The 20706-nt window shown below is 44.6% G+C and overlaps 1 protein-coding gene across 1 annotated transcript; it reads left to right on the forward strand.

The window, feature by feature from the left end:
- The first annotated feature begins 520 nt into the window (after positions 1 to 520).
- Positions 521 to 17930, forward strand: LOC141509962 (leukocyte immunoglobulin-like receptor subfamily A member 5). The gene is made up of 8 exons (XM_074219875.1): positions 521 to 548; positions 7558 to 7611; positions 7841 to 7878; positions 15588 to 16020; positions 16127 to 16159; positions 16232 to 16510; positions 17205 to 17486; positions 17781 to 17930. The coding sequence occupies exons 1-8, from the start codon at positions 521 to 523 to the stop codon at positions 17855 to 17857; spliced, it is 1224 nt and encodes a 407-aa protein (XP_074075976.1). The 3' UTR covers positions 17858 to 17930.
- Positions 17931 to 20706: the final 2776 nt, after the last annotated feature.

Genomic DNA, 20706 nt, shown 5'->3' on the forward strand with positions numbered 1-20706 from the left:
GGCTGGATCGCTCGGACCTGGCCTGGTAGGGCCAGTCCAGGCCTCTCCTCCCTGGGCAGGGCCGGGCCGCAGCCTCTCCCTGGCCCAGGGCCAGGCGGAGGAGCCACGTGCTCACAATGAAACTGATGAAAGGCCAGGCGGAGCCTTTTAAAGAGCCCGGGGCTAAGCCCCGCGGGGCAATTGGTGGAGCTGGCTGTCCCTCCGAGCTGGCGCCCGCGCCATTGGCCCAGATGGGGAGGGGGTGGGATCGCGGCCTCCTCAGAATGGATCCCATCAAGTGGCCGCCTCCCACTGAGAGTTGGCCTCAGCCTCGGGCAGCTGACGTCTGAGGTCTGGAGAAGAAGCTGCCACCCACCCCGGCCCCAGGGCCACCCCTCCCCCCACAGGAGCAGGATGGGTGGGAGGGGGAGGGTCGATGGGTCCAGTACCGGCTCCAGGAGGGCTAAAAGCTGATCCCTCCAGGGTGGGGGAGAGGAAAGGGACAGTTCTGGAAGGAGAGATCTGGACTAGAAACACCACCATGCCTTCCTGGACGGAAGCCCGGGGAGGTATCTGGGGCCTTCCCCCAACCTCTTGGGGACCCTGGGACCAGCCAGTGAGGGAGCTCTTCTAACACCCCACCCTCACCAAGTTGGCTGCCACCCAATGAGGTAGGGGCCTCTGGCACCTCCATCTGGGGCTCCCAGCCGTGGGCCTCCTCCAAGGGCCCGAGGAAATCCCACTTTTGATTGGAAGCCTCGCCCAACCCCTTTTGTGTATTATCCTACCTAGACTTCATTTGGATCCTTTCCTTTTTGTCCTTCCCCATTTGACTGCAAGTTCCTTGAGGGCAGGGACTGTCTTTTGCCTATTTTTGTTTGTGATTTTGTTTTTTCCCCCTTTATTTATTTCCTAATTACACTTTTTTGATTTAAATTGTCGTTTTTATTGGCATAGTTGGGCAAATAGATCCAAATTATTCCTTTAATTTCTTCACTGGTAATGAATTTGCCCTTTTCATTAGCTTCCCTAATGCTTCAAATAAAATTTCTTTTTGGGGGGGATTGGCATTTTATTTTTCCAGTTACATAGTTATGAAAGTTTTTCAACATTCATCTGCTTGCAAATTTATGTTACACAGGTTTCTACCACCCTCCCTTCCTCCTCTCCTCCCCTCAGGAGCAGTCCAGTAAAAGTTGTTCATGTTCATTTGTGTTTAACATGTTAACATATTAGTCATTTTGTGGATGAGGAATTAGGACCAAGACTTAAGAAATAAAATCATGACATAGGAAAGAAAAACAAGTTTTTAAAAAGTGAACATAGTAGCCATTCAGATTCTGTGGGGTTTCATTTTTGTTTTTGTTGTTTTTCTTCTGAATGAATAATCTCCTGGGGTTGACCTACATCTTTCAACTGCAACCATCATATCAACATTTATTTTTGCAAAGTTTTCTTTCTCAAGAGGCCGCTAGGTGGCTCAGTGGATAGAGCACCGTCTCTGGAGTCAGGAGTACCTGAGTTCAAATGTGACCTCAGACACTTAATAATTACCTAGCTGTGTGGTCTTGGGCAAGCCACTTAACTTCATTGACTTGCAAAAACCTAAAAAAAAAAAAAATTTTTCTTTCTCCCACCCTTTCCTCTCCTCATCCTAAAATAGCAAGTAGTCCTATATGTAATACATGCACAACCATGTTAAATGTATTTTCCCATTATCATACCATGAAAGAAGAATCAGAACAAAAGGAAAAACCAAGAGAAGGAAACCACAAAATGTAAATTTTTTAAAAAGGGAACAGTCTGCTTTAATCTTCATTCAGATTTCATAGTTCTTTCTCTGGATGTGGATGGCTTTTCCAAGAGGAGTTTTTTAGATTGACTTTGTTGTATTGCTGAGAAGATGCAAGTCTATTATAGTTAATCATCTCACATTGTTGCTGTTAATGTGTACAATGTTCTCCTGGTTCTGCTCACTTCACTCAGCATCTGTTCATAAAAGTTTTTCCAGTTTTTTCTGAAATCTGTCTACTCGCTTTTTTTAAAGATTTTATTTATTTTGAATTTTACAATTTTTCCCCCAAGCTTGCTTCCCTTCCCCCACCCCCCACAGAAGACAGTCTGTTAGTCTTTATATTCTTTCCATGCTCATTGTTTCTTTATAGAGCAATAATATTCCATAACATCCAAATACCACAACCTGTTGAGCCATTCCCCAATTGATGGGTATCCCCTCAATTTCAAATCAAAAAGAGCTGCTATGAACATTCTTGTACATGTGAGACTTTTCCCCTTTTTTATGTTCTCTTTGCAATCCTGATCTAATAGTGGTACTGCTGGATCAAAGGTTATGCACAGTTTGAATGCCCTTTGGACATAACTCCAAATTACTCTCCAGAAAGATTGGATCAATTCACAACTCCATCAATAGTGCCTCAGTTTTGCTATATTCCCTCCAACATCAATCATTTCCCTTTCAATCATATTAGCTAATCTAAGAGGTGCGAGGTGGTACCTCAGAATTGTTTTAATTTCTATTTCTCTAATAGTGATTTAGAGCATTTTTTCATATAACTATAATTTCTTCATCTGAAAACTGCCTATTCATACCCTCTGACCATTTATCAATTGGGGAATAACTTGGATTTCTATAAAATTGACTCAGTTCTCTATATATTTTATTTATTTTTCCAACTACATGCAATGGTACTTTTCAATAATCTTTTATTTTTTTGCAAGGTAACTGAGGTTTACATTTTTCTTCCTCTCTCCCTTCCTTCTTCCCTCCTTCTACAGAAAGCAATCTAATATAGGTTCTACATGGATAACCATGTTAAATACAGATCCATATTAATCATTCTGTAAAAGAAGAATCAAATCTAAATGAAAGAAAAAAACAGAAAAATGACAATATATGACAACTTTCAAAAACTGAAGATAGTAAAAAATGGGTCTGCATTTATACTCCACAATTTCTTCTCTGGATATGGATGGTGCTTTAGATATTTTAGAAATGAGACCTTTAACAGAAACACTGACTATAAAAATTTTTTTTTTTTTAGGTTTTTGCAAGACAAACAGGGTTAAGTGGCTTTCCCAAGGCCACACAGCTAAGTAATTATTAAGTGTCTGAGACCAGATTTGAACCCAGGTACTCCTGACTCCAGGGTCGGTGCTTTATCCACTATGCCACCTAGCCGCCCCTTATAAAAATTATTTACCAAAAGGCAATAAAACTATGCATACCCTTTGATCCAGCAATGTCACTACTAGGTCTGTATCCCAAAGGGATTTTTTAAAAAGGGGGGAGGGCGTCTCACATGTTCAAAAATATTTACAGCACCTCTTTTTATAGAGGCAAAACAATGAGGGGGAACGGTTGAACAAGTTATGGTATATTAAGCTGCCAGACTTTAGAAAAGCATGGAAAGACTTAACATGAACTGATACTGAATGAAGGGAGCAGAAATAAGATATACTCATTAACAACATTATTTGTTGATCAACTGTAATGGATGCAGCCCCTCCCAATAGTTCAGAGCTCAAGGACAATCCTAAGAGATCTGCTATGAACAATGTCATCCATATCTAGAGTCTAAATTCAGAGTACAGCATACTATGTTCACTTTTTTTAAATTTTATATTTTTTTCTTTCTTTCTAATGTTTTTCCCCTTTAGTTCCAATTCCTCTTTCACAACTTGACTAATATGGAAATATGTACAGCAGATTGTTTACCACCACAAGGGGGCAGGGAGAAGAGAGGGGGTAGAAAATTGTGGAACTCATTCATCAAAAAGATGAATATTGAAATCTACCTTTGTGTATAATTGGAAAAAAGAAAAGAAATCATCAAAAATAATTATTTCTCAGCTTTCGGTTTTTCTTCTAATCTTAGTTGTATTGATTTTGTTTGTGCAAAATCTTTTCAATTTAAAGTCATCAAAATTATCCATTTTTCATTTCATACTGTTCTCTCTCTCTCTTGTTTGATCCTAAATTCTTCCTTTCTTCACAGATCTGACAGTTAAACTATTTCTTACTCTTCAAATTTGCTTATGGTATCACCCTTTATGTCTAAATCCTGTACCCACTCCGACCTTCTCTTGGTGCAGGGTATCCATCTGTGGCTACTTTCGGCCATACTATTTTCCAGTTTTCCCAGCAGTTTTTACCAAAAAATGAGTTTTTATCCCAGAAGTTGTTGTCTTTGGGTTTGCCAAACAGTGGGTCATGATAGTCATTTACTACTGTTTCTGTTGTACTATTTCTAATCCACCGATCCATTATTCAGCTTAACCAGTACCAAGTAGTTTTGATGACTGAAGCACTATGATACTGTTTTAGATCTGGCATGGCTAGCTCCTTCTTTGGCATTTTTTATTGATTCCTTTTCGCCTCTTTTATTTTTTTTTTTAATACATAGCTTAGTACACAGTGTCTGGCACACTAGATAAAAGCTTGCTTCTTTCCTTCCTTCTTATCTCTATAAATGGTACACATGTAGAGGTTTCCAGTCACAGAGTTAAGATCATTAAAAAGGCACAGCTACATAGTACAGTGGATAGAACACTGACCCTGGAGTCAGGCGGACCTGAGTTCAAATCCAGCCTCAGGCACTTAATGACTGCTTTCAATGAGTGAAAAGTTTAAAAAAAAGATCTCCTTAAAAAGTAGTTATTTCTTTTTTTTTCTTTTTATCCCCAGAATCAGTCATGAGGAGGTGCTTAATAAAAGAATGCTTCTTGATTGATTGACTGACTGATTTCTGGAACACTTTGTATTAAGTGCTTAGTGCTTAGAGCAACTAAGGGCTTAGCACTCGGTGATAGATAAAAATAAGAGTCTACTAGGTGCCAGATACATGTCAAGTATTTTTCAAAGATGTTCTTATTGAGTCTTCAACAAAGGCTCATTTTACAATTGAGGAAACTGAGGCAGATAGAAGTTCAATATCTTAGTCAAGATCACACAGCTCGTTAATCCCTGAGGCTTTGAATTCAGAATTTGAATTCAAGTCTTCTGAACTCCAGGCCCAGGGTTCCATGTTTGTCCTTCCTTATCAAAGAAGATCATGACATCTGAGAGGTGACCATGACAAGCAAGTCATCTGGATTTGGGTGAGGGGGAGCTGGGCTTAGTCACCAACTTCCAGAGCCATCTGGGTCCAGTGGTCAGATAAGAATAAGATGGCTGGAGATGGCCCTGAATATGAGGCATTCAAGGTTATATAACTTGGCCAAGGTCACTCAGCTAGTAAGTTTAGATTTGAACTCAGGTCCTCCTGGTGAGTTCTGAGATAGAAGTTACTTGTTGGAATTTATCCTTGTATTTCTTGAGCTGTCCTCAGCAAGGTGAAAATTCCAGGATAGAGTCAAGATGGAGGAGTACATGCAGGTACATGCAGATCAATGTCTATAAACTATATGGAACAGTAAGCAAATCAGGTTGACTGGACTGTTGGGAGTCAGTGAGGAGAACTGCAGTAGTGGACTGAAAAGGCAAGAAAAGACCATCTGTGAAGAGACTGAAACTCCAAAGAGAGGAGTTCCTTTTCATCCTGTTGGAAACAAGGAGGCAATGATTTAGGGCGAGGGCAGTGAGGAAGCTGACTTGCCCTTTAGGACAATTCCTTTGTCAGGAGGATGGAGTGAAGGGAAGGGTGACTTGAGGCAAGGAGACAACCCAACTGGAGGAAGCCTATTGAAAAGACTAGGCAGGAAGTGAGGAGGACCTGAATATGGGTCTTGAAGTTTTAGGAAGTGATGGGAGACCTGGAGGTGCAAAAATAAAATTTGGGCTTTGATCTGAAGAAGAGGCCAAGGTCATGATCTTCTAGGAGAGGGAGGGGAAAGATCATAAGCTCTACTTTGGACCTTTTGGGTTTGAATTGCGTCAAGTTTCAGAATGTCTAATAGGCAAAGATGCTGGAGTGATTTGTCTTTTCTTTCTCCAGCTTGTTTTACAAATGAGAAAACTAAGGGAAAGAGGTGGAAATGACTCGCCCAGGTTCACACAGCTTTAAATGAATTGGATTGGATTTGAACTCGGGAAAATGAGTTTTCCTGACCCCAGATTTGTCATTCTGCACTATGGTACCACCTAGAAGCCTACAAACAAACATACTGGGATGGACTGGTTAATAGACACTTAAGAATTGACGCATCCATCCATCCATCCCTAAATGCACACAAGAATTAGTAGGTGATAGAAACATACTTGGATGGATAGACAATAGATACAAATGTCTGTGTGCTTGGGGAACAACTTCATAGGCATTAAAATTAAACCCATGAGAGATGAGTTCATTGCATTTTTACCTAATTTTATTTGAGGGCCCAGGAGAGAGCTTTGGGTTGGATGAGACATGAATGGTGATGTAGCAAAGGAGATTCAGAAGTTGCAATCAAGTAAGGGGTGAACCAAGAGAAAAGAGTGAGGAGCCAATATCCAGAAGAGGGGAGTGGTTGGCAGTGGCACATGGTCCAGAGAGCTCAGGTAAGAAGAGTTGGAAACTGTAACCACAGCATGCTCTCAGAATGTAGTGAAGGAAGGCCTATGATGAGAAGGATGGAAATCCAGCTTGGAAAGGGGGAGGTAGTTCATGAACTAGGTCCAGAGTAGAGATTTCCCATTTTAATAATTCAAGCAATACTTCATTTCATCACCTAGACTGATTTTGAACCCTGTCATATAAAGGGAATCCAAACTGCTAAGAGTCACTAAAATAATGACTTTGCAGCAGGGAAAGGAGGTTAAGCATCTTCAAGTTGAGCAGCATCCAATGGCTACTTATGAAGAGAGGTGAAGGAAAGACCATGGGTTCAAGAAAAGGGCCATCTGGTGGTCAACTCAATGACTTCTGACCCTTTCTGTATGAATAATGGGCTGTCTTCCTAGAGACTGCTGGTAGGCAGTAGCCAAGTTATCATCTAAAGAAGGCCCAGGGGCTTCAGAGAAGGAGGGGGTAAAGGAGTACAAGAGACAGCATCTGTCTTTTGTTATCAAATGGACTTAGCAAGAGGCTTCAACCTTGTTAAGTCTCAGTTTCTTCATCTGTAAGGACTGATGCTTCAGGGATCAGTTTGAGCTCTGAGCAGATGAGCAGATGTCAGCTCTTGTGGTCACTTTAGAACATATATCAGGAACTGGAAGGAATCCTTAAGGCCATCAAGACCCACCTTCTTCTTTTCCAGGGGAGGAAACAGACCTAGAGAAGTTGAGGCTGGTCTCAAACACTTACTAACAGGGTGACCCTGGATAAGATACTTCACCTCAGTTTCCTCTACTATACAATGAGAATAATAACATCATCTCCCTCCCAGGGTTGTGACAAGGGTATTTGTAAAGTGCTTTGCAAACTTCAAACCGATATATAAATGCTAGCCAGTTATGATAAAATCCCTGGATGGAGAGGGAGAGGACCAGAGACTCGCACCCATTCTTTTTCCTCCATCTGAAAGTGTCTGAGGAAGTCTCTGTCCATGGTCTAAGGCTTTTGAGAGGCTTTTGAGAAGGTTGAAGTGAATTGCTGGGGCCACCCATCTCCCAATTCTCCTTTTCTCCTGGCCCTTCCCTAGTCCACCTGCTCAGCTCCATCAAGGAGCTTCTTAGTTGGAGTCTGGATCACCTGTGTAAGTTCACAGCTACTGAGCCCCAAAGGTCACAGGGCCACCCCTTATGAGCATCTTGACCTCCAGGCTGACTTCCTTTCAGAGATCCACACAGTGGGGGTTGTCTCTGGTCCACCCACCCCCACACACATTTCTCTAACCTAAACCACATAGTCCTAGCCACAGTGGACAACTGCCCACTCTACCAAGCCCCACAGGGTCTTACTGACCTAAAAGTGGTCCACTACAGGTTCAACAGATGTAGATTCAGCCAGTGATTCCTTCCTGGTAGGCAAGGACCAGGGAGAGAGAGGAGCTGAAAGCCCACACTCCTCTCAGGACCAGGTGGTCAAGGAAGAGGCCACATGCATACAGACCCATAGGAGCAAAACTCAGGTCCATTGGTTCATTGATTCAAGCATTTACAAAGCGCCTATTATGTGGTAGGTATGAGGGCTACAAAGATGGGAAACCTATTTGGAGTGGACATCTTTTGAGGGGAATCAACAGTGACACAAAAAAATAAATTGAAAATCTCTCAAGTAGACACCAAATCACTTCCACGGGGGGGGGGGGGGGGGGGGGGGTTCCCTGGGGAGAGCACAAGATGGCAGAGATATATTAGGAAGGAGTGATTGGAGTCAATGTGGGACTGGGGCTGGGGCTGGTGCTCAGAGGGGGCTGGGGAGCCCCTGAAGGATGATACAGGAGAGAGGGTCTGAAACCATATTGAGGGAAAAGAACAAGGCAGGCTACCCAAAAGAGTGGTGTTCTGGCCAATCCCCAATGAGGAAATCCTTCCTACCTATACTCCTCAATTGAGAGTGCTGAGAGGATGACCCAGCCAGGAGTCTCCCAGTTGGGGTCATCCACCCAGGGGTCATACAGTCAGGATTCACCCAGCTGGGGTGATCCACCCAGGGATCACATAACCAAGTCACACAGCTTGGATCACCCATACAGCATCTTATAACCACAGGTCACACAATGGGAGTCACCCTAGTGGACTCATCTACCCAAGGATCAAAGTCAGAAATCACACAGGTACCCCCCACCCAAGGCTCACACACAGAGACAGGAATCAGGTCTGGCTCTTCCAGACTCCAAGGTCAGCTCTAGCCCTGACTCACTTGTCTTGATGAATGATCCCTCTGGGGATCCCGCTCTTTCTCCATTGGCAGAGGCAGAAGAAAGAAACCCCAGTCTGGCAGGGTCCCCTAGCTGGGGAGCTTTGCTGAGGGATCACAGCAGTTAGCCTGGCAATGGACCAGGGCAGCCACAGCTTTGAGGTCAGGGCTCTGTCTCATCATCATCTGCAGGATGGCAGGCTCAAGGTTAGTAGAGGAGGCTCCTGACCAAAGACTCGAACCTTTGATAAGTGAATCACTCGCCTCTGCAAACATATTTGAAAAGCCAAGGAGTGAAAACTGAGGAAAGACAGAATTAGGAGGGGCCAACATTCAGTGGGGGGGGGGGGGTGCCTTGGACAGAATGAATCAAACCTGAGATGAGGTTGGAGATCAGAGCTGGCAGAGCATTGGGGAGAGGTAGCCTTCTGCATTTTCAAAGGGATTCTGGGAGTGAGCAGCCATTCCCCCATCCTCCTCTTCCTGGATGAAAAGAATAGAGACTAGAAAGGGAAGAGACATCCTAGAAAGGAAGATGGTCTTGTGAAAACCCCCAGCAGGGGAAGTAAGGAGTCCTGTTTTCTCATTAGGGGTCCCTAGTCAGTCACTTCCTGGCTGGGGCCCCTGTTCCCACCCACTCCTGCCATGAGACAAGGAACCCCACTAGAGGGGGGACAGACTGAGCCTATACAACTCCCTAAACACATCCATGATCTCCCTTCCGTCTCTCAATTTTCAGTATCTCAGTGAGTTCCTGTAAGATGATGTCCTGTCCTGACTCTGTGTCTGCCCTGGGGCCCAGAAGCAGGGCTGAGAACTTCCAAAGAAGAAGTGGCCATGCAACCTCCCCACCCCAGGCTGAAGGAAGACACCCCAGGAAACAGACTAATCAGAGGAAGCATGGGGGATTTGGGAGAGGCTCAGCCCCTCCACAATGACTTGTCCCACTGAACCCTTCATAGATCCTTCCATAACTGAGCATCTTGGATCCACTGTTCTGGGGTGGGGGCTCCCTGGGGAGAGCACAAGGTTACAGAAATACGTTAGGAAGGAGCGATTGAAGTCAGGAATCCATGTCTAAGCTAAGTCCAAGCTCAGATAGGCTAAGATTTTGTCATCTCAGGGGACCTGAGAAAATGAATAGATCTATGGTATGGGGAGTTAGAGGGCCGATATCCCTCTAGACAAGAAAAGCCAGCAGGATTCCCAAGCCCAGTCAGACTCATTTGGTCCTGGGGGTCCTGGACAGACCCTCATACCCACTCCCCCTTCTCCCCAGCCCTGAGAGACTCCAATCACTCACTCACATGCTATTGTTTCTGGCCTACTGGTGCCTCCATCCACTGTGGAGGCTGCCCAAACCATGGTTCGGGTTCAGCTATAGGGCGTGCTTTAATGATGCCCTCTAGAGATTTGGAGGGGCCAACTCTCATAAGTAAGTGGGGTTCCCTCAGAGTCAGTTCTCCCCAACACTGTCCCATCCTTTCTAGATCTATCCTGAGTGGGGTCTCTGGTCTTTGCCCCCCCCAATAACCACAAGTTCCAGGGCATCACAGGACTCTATTGATTCAGTGGCCAATAGGAGTAACGGTGAGGCCTAGAATTGAGTTGTGAAACCACAGAGATAACAAAGGACACTTCATTCCTAGGCCAAGGCTGGTGAGTTTTCAGCAAAGACTTGGGTCTCCCCATACTCCAGGTAGGACAAGTTGGCCCTAGATGGTCCCTAACACAAGATATGGGGATCCCACAGGGGTAGTAGGATTCAGTATGGCCCAGAGGGAAGATTTGTGGAGTTCTCCCTGGGAAAGAATCAAATTGGAATCCTATGGGGTTCCCTGAGCCACAACCCTACACCCTTCCCAAGATAGATCACAAAAATAAAGTTGGAAGAAACCCCAAAGCTCACCTTGTTGCCTCTACTATCCCTGAAACAAAATTATAGCATCAGCCTTGTGAGGAAAAACTTGGGGAGTGAGCTGCCCACCCCAGCTTAGTTACCAGACTCATCCCTCCCCCAACCTTCCCTTCTAGATCATCCCTTCCTTCTCTCTTCTCTCTAGCCCTGGTCCTCACCCCAGGCAGAAGAGGTCAGAATTCCAGAAACACATTGTCCTGTGGCCCCCTCCATATGGAGAGTGTGGGCACTAACAAAGAATTGTGGTGAGGGTGTACCCACTTCCTGGCTGCCCACAAGGCCAAAGGTCTCTGTTTCCTATTAGAGCAATCATGGTTTGGCCACGTCTAACAAACCTCACTAGGATTGAAAGAGGAGTTGACAGAAAATCACAAAGTTCCTCTCTCACTTTAATAGTCTGGGTGGTGTTGAACCAATGGGACCTGGGTTCAAATCCCACCTCTGAACCTTACTTCCTGTTACAACTTCCCCTTTTTTTTTTAAGTTTTTAGTTTTTGCAAGGCAATGGGGTTAAGTGGCTTGCCCAGGGCCACACAGCTAATTATCAAGTGTCTGCGGCCGGATTTGAACGCAGGTATTCCTGACTCCAGGGCCAGTGCTCTATCCACTGCGTCACCTAAGCATCCCTCAAGTATTTCTCTATGTGTATGGCTTCTAGTGTTTTTACTGTTAAAAATGACGTAATATAAATATCTATGGTGCCCCATTCTCCTTTTTTGAGCTTCTTGTGTTCATGATTTCATTAGCTCAGAGATCCAATAATCTAGAATTTTTCTTTTCTTTAGAAAATTGAAACATTAATCTGTTCCCATTCTCCATGGCTTCTGGGAGCTTGTCATCAATGGCTGAGCAAGGTTTGAATACACTAAAGGCAGGCAGAAGCTTTTTTTTTTTTTAGGTTTTTGCAAGGCAAATGGGGGTAAGTGGCTTGCCTAAGACCACACAACTAGGTAATTATTAAGTGTCTGAGACCAGATTTTGAACCCAGGTACTCCTGACTCCAGGGCGGGTGCTTTATCCACTACGCCACCTAGCTGCCCGCTTTTTTTTTTAGGTTTAGAAGCTTTTTTTTTAATTGATATTTTTCCAATTACAAATTATGAAAGTTTTCAACATTTATTCATAAGCATTTGCATATTTATGTTATATAATTTTCTTCCATCTACTCTTCCCACCTCCCACCCCTCAGTGGCAAAAAGTCTGGTGAACAATGTATATATACCTTTGTGTTTAACATGTTTATTGATTAGTTATTTTCTGTATGAGGAATTAGGAGTAAGGGGAAAGAAAGAAAAGCATGAGATTGGAAAAACATAAGAGAAATTTTTTAAAAAGTGAATATAGTGTTCGTTCATTCAGATTCTGTAGGTTGTTTTTGTTTGGTTTTGTTTTTCTTCCTCTGGATAGGGATAGCATTGTCCATCAGCCAATCTAATAAGAGTTTTCCTAGCTCTCTGAATTGCTGAGAGGAGCTGCATACATCAAGGTTGATCATCTCACAGTGTTGTTAATGTGGAGAGTGTTCTCTTGATTCTGTTCCCTTTGCTCAGCACGAGTTCCTGTAATTCTTTCCATGCTTCTCTAGAGTCCAACCGTTTATGGTTTCTTTTAGAATAATATTCCATAGTATTTATGTACCATAACTTGTTTTGCCATTCTCCAATCTAGGGGGCATCCCCTCAATTTCTAATTCCTTGCCACTACCAAAAGAGTTACTATGAATATTTTAGAACATGTGGAGCTTTTCCCATTATTTATGATTTCTTCTGGATAAAGGTTTAGTATTGGAATTGGTGGGTCAAAGGGTATAAACATTTTTATTATTCTTTGGGGCATAGTTCCACATCGCTCTCATGAATGGTCAGATCTGTTCACAACTCCACCAGCAAGGCCAGTCCTCCCATAGCCTCTCCAACATTGATCATTTTCCCTTTTTGTCATCTTAGTCAATCTAATTGGTATGAGGTGATACCTCCTAATTGTTTTAATTTGCATTTCTCTAATCAATAATGATTTGGAGCATTTTTTCCTATGATTATATATAGCTTTCATTTCTTTGTTTGAAAACTGCCTGTTCATATCTTTGACCATTTATCAACTGAGGAATGACTTATAACCTTATAAATTTGATTCTGCATATTCTGTATATTTTAGAAACAAGACTTTTATCAGAACCCCTAACTGTGAAAATTGTTTCCCAGCTTTCTGTTTTCCCTCCAACCTTGGCAGGATAGGTTTTAGTGCAAAAACTTTTTTTTAATATAGTCAAAATTCTCTATTTTGTAATTTATAATATACTCTATTTCTTGTTTGATCACAAATTTCTCCCCTTTCCATAGACCTGACAGCATATTTTTTGATATGCTAATTGGTCTGTGATATTGCCCTTTATTGGCTAAATTCTGTCCCAAGAAGCTTTCTTGATCTTCTCATATTGTCATTCCCTCCATCATTCCCTTTGGTGATCCAAGAACCTTCTTCATAGTTGAAGAAAATGGAGCTTAAAAAGAAGCAAAAGAAGCCTGCCTTATCTCTAGACAGAGTGAAGTACTAATCAGTGGAGTCCCCCCTCCCCATCCCATGATGAAATTATTGGATAAAGAGGAGATAATAGAAGAGATGAGGTATTAAGGTTTGCTCTTTTCAGCCTTGGAGGGGTTTCCAAGAGACAGTTTGTGAAAGGCAAAAACCTTGAGTGAGTCCCCTTCCTGAATAGGAAACTTAACTGGGAGGGCAATGAGAGTTCAATCCCTTCAGACTCTGAAGGGATTTAATTAACTTAATGGAATTATAGGATTCACTATTGACTGAAGGATCAATCACAATTATGTTCTTGATAACCCTGAGGAAGAAGGTCATAGCTGGCAGTAGGGAATGTCCAAAGGACTCTTGAGCATCTCAAATTTAACAGAGAACTAATCCCATCATTAGCCATGTCCAAAAATAAATTCATGTTTCCATCTACACTCTTGGGTCCATCACTTCTATCTGGAGGTGGGCATAATGTTTCATCATGAGTACCTTTGGAATTGTGGTCACTGTATTGATCAGAGTTCCTAAGTCTTTTAAAGTCTTTACACAATTATTAACTTAATAAATTACATATATAAATTGTATCAATGTGTATAAATTATTCTGGTTCTGATCACCTCACTCTAAAGGGTCACACAAATCTTCCCAATTTTTCTAAATAATCCCTTTCATCATTTCTTAGGGCACAATGGTATTTCATCACAATCATCTACCACAACTTACTCAGCCATTCCCCAGTTTCCAATTCTTTGCCACCACAAAATAATAGCTGCTACAAATTGCTGTTCCATTATTTCCGTGATGTTCAACTCTTGGTGACCTCATTTTTCTTGGCAGTGGTTTGCTATTTCCTCCAAATCATTTTACAGATGAGGATACTGAGAGAAGCCTCATCAAATTCATGAATTTAAGATCTTCATCCCAGGTTCAGACCTTATAAACAACATGACTCATACTAGAGAGAACCCATATGGAAATCCAATATGGAAAATTACATACAGTCACAACTCAAAACTTATTCCTTATCAGAGAATTCACCCTGGAGAGAAATCTTGTACAGGTAAGGAATATAAGAACTCATCTGCTATGAAATTAACCCATATTCAACTTCAGACAACTCATATTGGAAGGAACCTGTACAAAGGTCTTCATTCAGAACTCAGGTCTTAACTGACATTGGCCAGGGTTCACACAGAAGAACAGATTTTTTGTTTTTGTTTTTGCAAGGCAATGGAGTTAAGTGATTTGTCCAAGGTCACCCAATTAATTGTTAGATGTTTGAGGTGGAATTTGAACTCAGATCCTCCTGATTGCAAGGCTGGTGTTCTATCTACTGCACCACCTAGCTGACTCTGGAGAGAAGTTTTAGAATGTGATGAATGTGAGAAAGTCTTCTGTGACGCATCAAACTTCATTAGTCATCAGATTAATTTGTTGTTGAAAAGTCCAGCTGCAGTGAACGTGGGACCAAATTCAATAATTCTTTATATTCTTTTCAACAACAGTTGAATAATTCTAGAGAGAATGCAAAAAGGTGCAAAGCCTTTTGTGGCAGGTTACAATAATTAAACACCAGAGGATTCAGACTGGAGAGTAATGTCATAAATGTGAGTTGATCTGTTGGTTGTTGTTCTCTCCAAAAGGAGAACGACTGTATTAGAGTCAAGCAATGTGTTTGACTGTGGCTGATCAGACCAATAAGAGCTCAGAAGGCTCCACCACAGGTAGGGCACAAATTTGAATTTGTAGGTCTTGCCTCCTAAATGCATTGCAAGTAGGAAAGTTGAATATTTAGTGTTCATCTTATTCCAGATAAAAGGTTCGGCCAGGAGAGAAGCCCGATCAGTTTAATGAATGTAAGGAGGCCTTCGATCTGGGCTCAGATCTCATAAAGCACCACGAGTCATACTGGAGAGAAGTTGTTCACACATGATAAATGTGGAAAATAACTCCTCGTACTTTATTCATCTTCAACTGATGGAGAGGCGCCTCCTCAAGCTGAACCATGCTGAAAACCCTTCCGTGGCGGGTCAAACCAAGTTAAGGAGAATCTTCCTCTTGTAGAGAATGCCTAGAGGTCTAATAAATGTCTGAAAGCCGTCTTGGGCAAGGCTAACCTTTTTAGAGGATTCATAATGGGGAGAGAAAGCCATCTAGTTTAGTTGAGCTATGTATGTTTGCATTAAATGTGTTTTCTGTTTTCTGTTGACTGAGACATTCTCTTTTTCATGTAATGGGGGACTTCCACTTCTGATATTTTCTCATTGATCATGTTGTCTGGAGAATGAATTTGCCTCCATCTTTGGAGCACCAAAATCCCTTTCCCCGACTGTAATCTCTTATCATTTCATCTCCGCCATGCCTTATGACTTCCCCTTGTCTTTTTCCTTCCGACGACTTCCATCCCGGGTGTCCCCCAGAGCTTTCTCGGGCCACGGCCCTTCCGCGGGCTCCTCTCCTCTTCCCAGTCTCAGGGGGAACCAGTCCCCATCGACATCCTCTCTTCCAGAATCCCTGCCCGGCCCATTGTGCTCCTACTACCCGGGCCATGGCGGGTCAGGGTGGGCGCCCTCGTGTCCCCCCAGCGGCTGCTCCCCCATCTCCTGCCACCCCACTCTGACACCGGGGCCCCCGCCGTGCCCGCCCTGGGCCAGGCCGGGCGCTGCCAACGCCACACGCCGGGGGCAGGGCCTGAGCGGCACAGGTCGCATCTGCTCGGGCGGAGGGCACCCAAGGCCCTCGGGGGCAGGGGTGAGGGAGGGGCCTCGGGGTCCGGCGGGTCAGCGGGCCAGCTCGTGCCTGCGCCGGCGGCTCGGACCATGCGGGCCTGGCTGTGGGCCCTCCTCTGCCTCGGTAAGTGTCCAGGCCATTGCGCAGGTGTGGAACCGACGCTGGGGGGCCGGGCCCGCTCCCCGCCATCTTTGTGGGGGGCGGCCGCTCACCAGGCCCTCTCCCCCAGGGCAGTGCCGGGGCGTCGGGACCGAGGACAACGGTGAGTCGCGGGGCTCCGGGGGCGGCGCGGGGGCGGGGGCCCCGGGAACGGCCGGCTCCACTTCCCTTCCAGAAACCCTGCCCAGGCCGCAGATCCTCCTGGAGGAGGGCTCGGTGATCCCCCTGGGCCGGCCGGCCCACATCCGCTGCCGCGGCCCGGAGCAGGCGCTGCTCTTCATGCTGCAGAAGGAGGACGACCCGGACTTTCTGGAGAGCCGGGAGCCCATCTGGAACGAGGCCCTCTTCTCCTTCCCCCGCGCACACGCGGGCACCGCCGGGCTCTACAGCTGCCTCTACCAGACCCTGTGGGGGGTCAGCCCGCCCAGCGAGGGGCAGCGCCTGGCAGTGGCGGGTGAGGGCCCCGCCCCGAGCCGAGCTCCGCCCCGTGCCGGCCCCGCCCTGCTGGCCCCGCCCCGTGCTGGCCCCGCCCTGCTGGCCCCGCGCGTGCTGGCACCGCCCCGTACTGGCCCCGCCCCGCCCCGAGCTCCACCCCGTGCCGGCCCCGCCCTGCTGGCCCCGCTCCGTACTGGCCCCTCCCCGTGCTGGCCCCGCCCTGCTGGCCCCTCCCCGTGCTGGCCCCCGCCCTGCTGGCCCCGCCCCGTACTGGCCCCTCCCCGTGCTGGCCCCGCCCTGCTGGCCCCGCCCCGTACTGGCCCCTCCCCGTGCTGGCCCCGCCCCGTGCTGGCCCCGCCCTGAGCCGAGCTCCGCCCCATGCTGGCCCCGCCCCGCCCTGGCTCCGCCCCTGCTGGCCCCGCCCCGGGCCCCGCCCACCCCGCCTGCCTCCCCCTCCCCACCAGCCAAAGGCGAGGCCCGAGGGGCCGGAGGGGCCTCTTTACCCCCCTGGAGCACCTTTGTGCTCCTCTTCTCCCTTCCCCCCCCTTCAGCTTCCCCTTCCTCCCTCTCTCCCTCTTTTCCCCCTTCCTTTCCTTCCTGCTCCTAGACTTCCTTCTTCTCCCTCCTGGACCCCCACCCCGTCCCGGATGCCCTTGGCAGCCCAGAGAGGGAGGAGGGCTGCCTCCTCTAGCTGCCGCCTCCTCCCCCCGCAGGCATCATCCCCAAACCCTACCTCTCGGTCAAGCCCAACAGCACGGTGACCTCAGGCCAGGCCCTGATGTTCAAGTGCTGGTCGGACCAAAAACTGGATCGGCTGATCCTGTACCAGGACAGAGGATCCATCCCGCCCATGTACCGGCTGGCCCCCAACTCGGAGGTGGAGCTCAGGTTCCCCAAGGCCAGCAGCAAGCACGAAGGCAACTACTCCTGCATCGGCTACATCAGCACGGACCCGTTCACCTGGTCACAGCCCAGCAACCCTGTGGTCCTCACAGGTGGGTGCCTGACCGACCCCCTCCTCTGGGCTGGGCTTGGGGCTCACAGAGTCAGAGAACCAGAGAGGAGAGCTGGGAGGGACTTCCAGAACCCCAAGGGATGAAGGGACTTGTCCAAGGTCACATAGCTCCTGGTCAGAGACAAGGATTCAGGCCTTCCTCACTCCATAATACCACCTGCCTCCTTGTCTCATTCCTCGGTCTTGGGGCCCAGGGCTGAGGGGCATGGGGAATCCAAGACTTCTGAGGAAGAGGAACTTCCTCAGCAGAGGTCTCTATCCCCCCCCCCCCCAGTCTCCCAGTCCCAGGATCACACTGTGGGCATCATCATCCTTGTACTCCTGCTGGCCCTGGGTGCTCTGCTGTCCTAGGCAGGAGATCCCTCACCTACCCCAGAGCAGCCTAACCTCCAGTGCAGCCGCAGATAATAAACTACCAAGACAATGTTCAGTGTCTCCTTTCTATCCTGGGGATGTGCTAGGAGAAGGAGCTTCCCAAGGAAGCTGTTGAGCGTGTTTGTGTGTGTGCATTTGTGTATCTACCAGAGTCAGTGCTGCCGATGGGGGATGGGGGACAAAGCTCACTGGATTGGCATCCAGAAACTAGAGAATTTAGAGACCCTTTAGTGGGTCAAAGCTAAACACTTAATAACTCCTTGTTTAGAATATAAGCTAAATGGTTCAAATAGTATACCTGTATTTTACTGTAGTAATTCTGATGTGCTTCAGTATTCACCTATAAGATTCTTATAAGATAAGGATTCAACATGGTGTTCATACTGATCATCTGACATGATTATAAGAATTTTCCATAAAAGAATACAGGCAGAAGGGGAAAGAGAAAGTTTTCCCTTATCAAAGTGGCCAGTTGCATTGAACCAAGCTTCAAGTCAGCCCAATGCCAAGATAAGGAAATTGAGTCAGAAGAATACTACTTCTGGTTATGTTGATCAGTATTCTCCCAGTCTTTCCCAGGAGAACTCCACCTACGCTGTATGTTTGTGAAACCTCATTAGGTTGCTGGCACCATCAATCATTGATTCAGTAGCATTCTGTGATGATCATCCCTGGAGTCAGACTCCAGGTATATTATCCTAATATCAGTTAACCATCCCATAAGATCTTAAGTAGAATTTTTCAATAATCAGAGCTTCAGGTGAAGTCAACTCACAAGGATCAAATATTATAATGATTAAATATAGGACTATGATCTCACATTGATAACAGTAAGAGATTCATCATACCAAAATCATCATTTATCTTGTCAGCATTGCTCAAATGGTTTTGCTTACAGATGCTTAATAACAAACAACAAAAGACTTGGGAAGTATAAAAACAATAATCTCAAATTGTATATAGGGAACAGATTTTTTTTTGGCAAGGCAATGAGGTTAAGTGACTTGTCCAAGGTCACCCAGCTAGGTAATTATTAAATGTCTGAGGTCAAATTTGAACACAAGTCCTTATGATTCCAGGGCCTGTGCTCTATTCACTGCATCACTTAGCTATCCCAAGAACAGATCTTACATAACATTGTCTATATTAAAAATTAAGACATAAACTAGATTACTATTCTCAGAATTCTGTTAAACAATGAGAACATCTTTAGGTGACTCTTAAGTAGTTTCTAATTCCAGATTAAACAACAAAGAAAAATCATTTTCAATTGAGGTGACACAAGATAACTCATAAATTACTACTCTTCACTAACTTAACATTTCTGTACTGAAATCCTATACCTTAAAACAAAAAGGTTCCTGACTTTGACCTTACAATTTACCTTACCTAACCTTACTTTACCTTACCCTACAAATTACCTTACAATTTAACCTTATTAACAATACAAGGAGATCCTTCAGGAATTGAATTTTATACATGTGATAAGTTCAAGCACTAATTTAACTCTTGTGTAGATTCTAGAATCATCAATTCCAATCAAAACACCATCTAGCCTTAGATCTCAGATGTTGCTTCCATTGAGCCACTGACTGTTGATGCTGTTTCTCTGAAAGCATTCCTTAAGGAAAGACAAAAAGGGCACTGCAAACCCAAGAGTGAAACTACAAAAAGAAAATTCAGGATCAGAAAGTCTCATTAATCAAAGTAGACTTGGATATAATTGATATTAATATTAATATCAACTATGGCAATAAATTAGCTTATAGGTGAAAATTCTGTTGGCCTCCTACAAATCACACAAAAGACTTTTACAAAAGTTTTTTTAACTTAAACATTTCTACCTAAAAGTATTATCATGATTTTAAAGAAATAATCACTAATCCTTTATGAAATAAATTGATTGGAAACCTATTTAGCTCTTTTCCTCTTATTCAACCTTAAAGCAAAAATAAATCTTTCAAACTGAAATTTATCAAACCTGTTGGAGTAAATTGTATTTATGTATCATAAATTGTATCCCAAAAGCCTTAAAAACAAAATAAATTCCTAAGAACCACAAAATTTCTAATTATCACCTTTAAGTCAAAAGGTATTTACAACAGGGAGAAGTCTCAGTTTTTCTAAGCTCAAAGTTCTAAAAAACATACCCAATCAAATAAGTCTTACCATAATAGCAAAGTTTACCTTTAAAGGTCACTCTATAAAATTTTCTTTGTCTTTAAATGTTTCACTAGAAATAATCCCATAGGGGCTCCTAGGTGGCGCAATGGGGCGGCTAGGTGGCACAGTGGATTAGAGCACTGGCCTTGGAGTCAGGAGTACCTGAGTTCAAATCCGGCCTCAGACACTTAATAATTACCTAGCTGTGTAGCCTTGGGCAAGCCACTTAACCCCATTGCCTTGCAAAAACTAAAAAAAAAAAAAAAAAGAATCCCATAAAGGGGCACAAGCATGGACAATACTTTTAAAAGGGGCAAGTTACAGAGACCAAAAGGTGACAGTCCCCTTTGATTAAGCAATGTATAACATAAAATTCTGTTCCATTTCTTTTTCTTCAGGAGACATCTGATGTGTTTCTATAACACTAGAGTCCAGGTTCTTCCATGTAAAATCCAGGTTACTTACCCTTCTAGTAAAAGAAATATCTCAATACAATTTTATCCGTTAAATCTTATTTTTCCATTAAAAAAAAACATGAAATTTGGAACTTCTTAATTATGATTTGATTTCCAATTACTACATGGAGAACTTAGTTACAAATAGAAAATTTGAAAAAAACAGAGCAGTTTTATACTTGGCACTATTCATCTATTTCCCCCAAT

The sequence above is a fragment of the Macrotis lagotis genome, chromosome 1 (assembly GCF_037893015.1).
Source record: "Macrotis lagotis isolate mMagLag1 chromosome 1, bilby.v1.9.chrom.fasta, whole genome shotgun sequence".
Lineage (NCBI taxonomy): Eukaryota > Metazoa > Chordata > Mammalia > Peramelemorphia > Peramelidae > Macrotis > Macrotis lagotis.

Excerpts from the sequence above, each read along its gene's own strand:
- LOC141509962 (XM_074219875.1), top strand. The coding sequence starts at position 521 with ATGCCTTCCTGGACGGAAGCCCGGGGAG. Across the intron at positions 549-7,557 it reads CTGGACGGAAGCCCGGGGAG|TCCACCTGCTCAGCTCCATC; the intron begins GTATCTGGGGCC and ends GCCCTTCCCTAG. Across the intron at positions 7,879-15,587 it reads CAGCCAGTGATTCCTTCCTG|AGCTTTCTCGGGCCACGGCC; the intron begins GTAGGCAAGGAC and ends GGTGTCCCCCAG.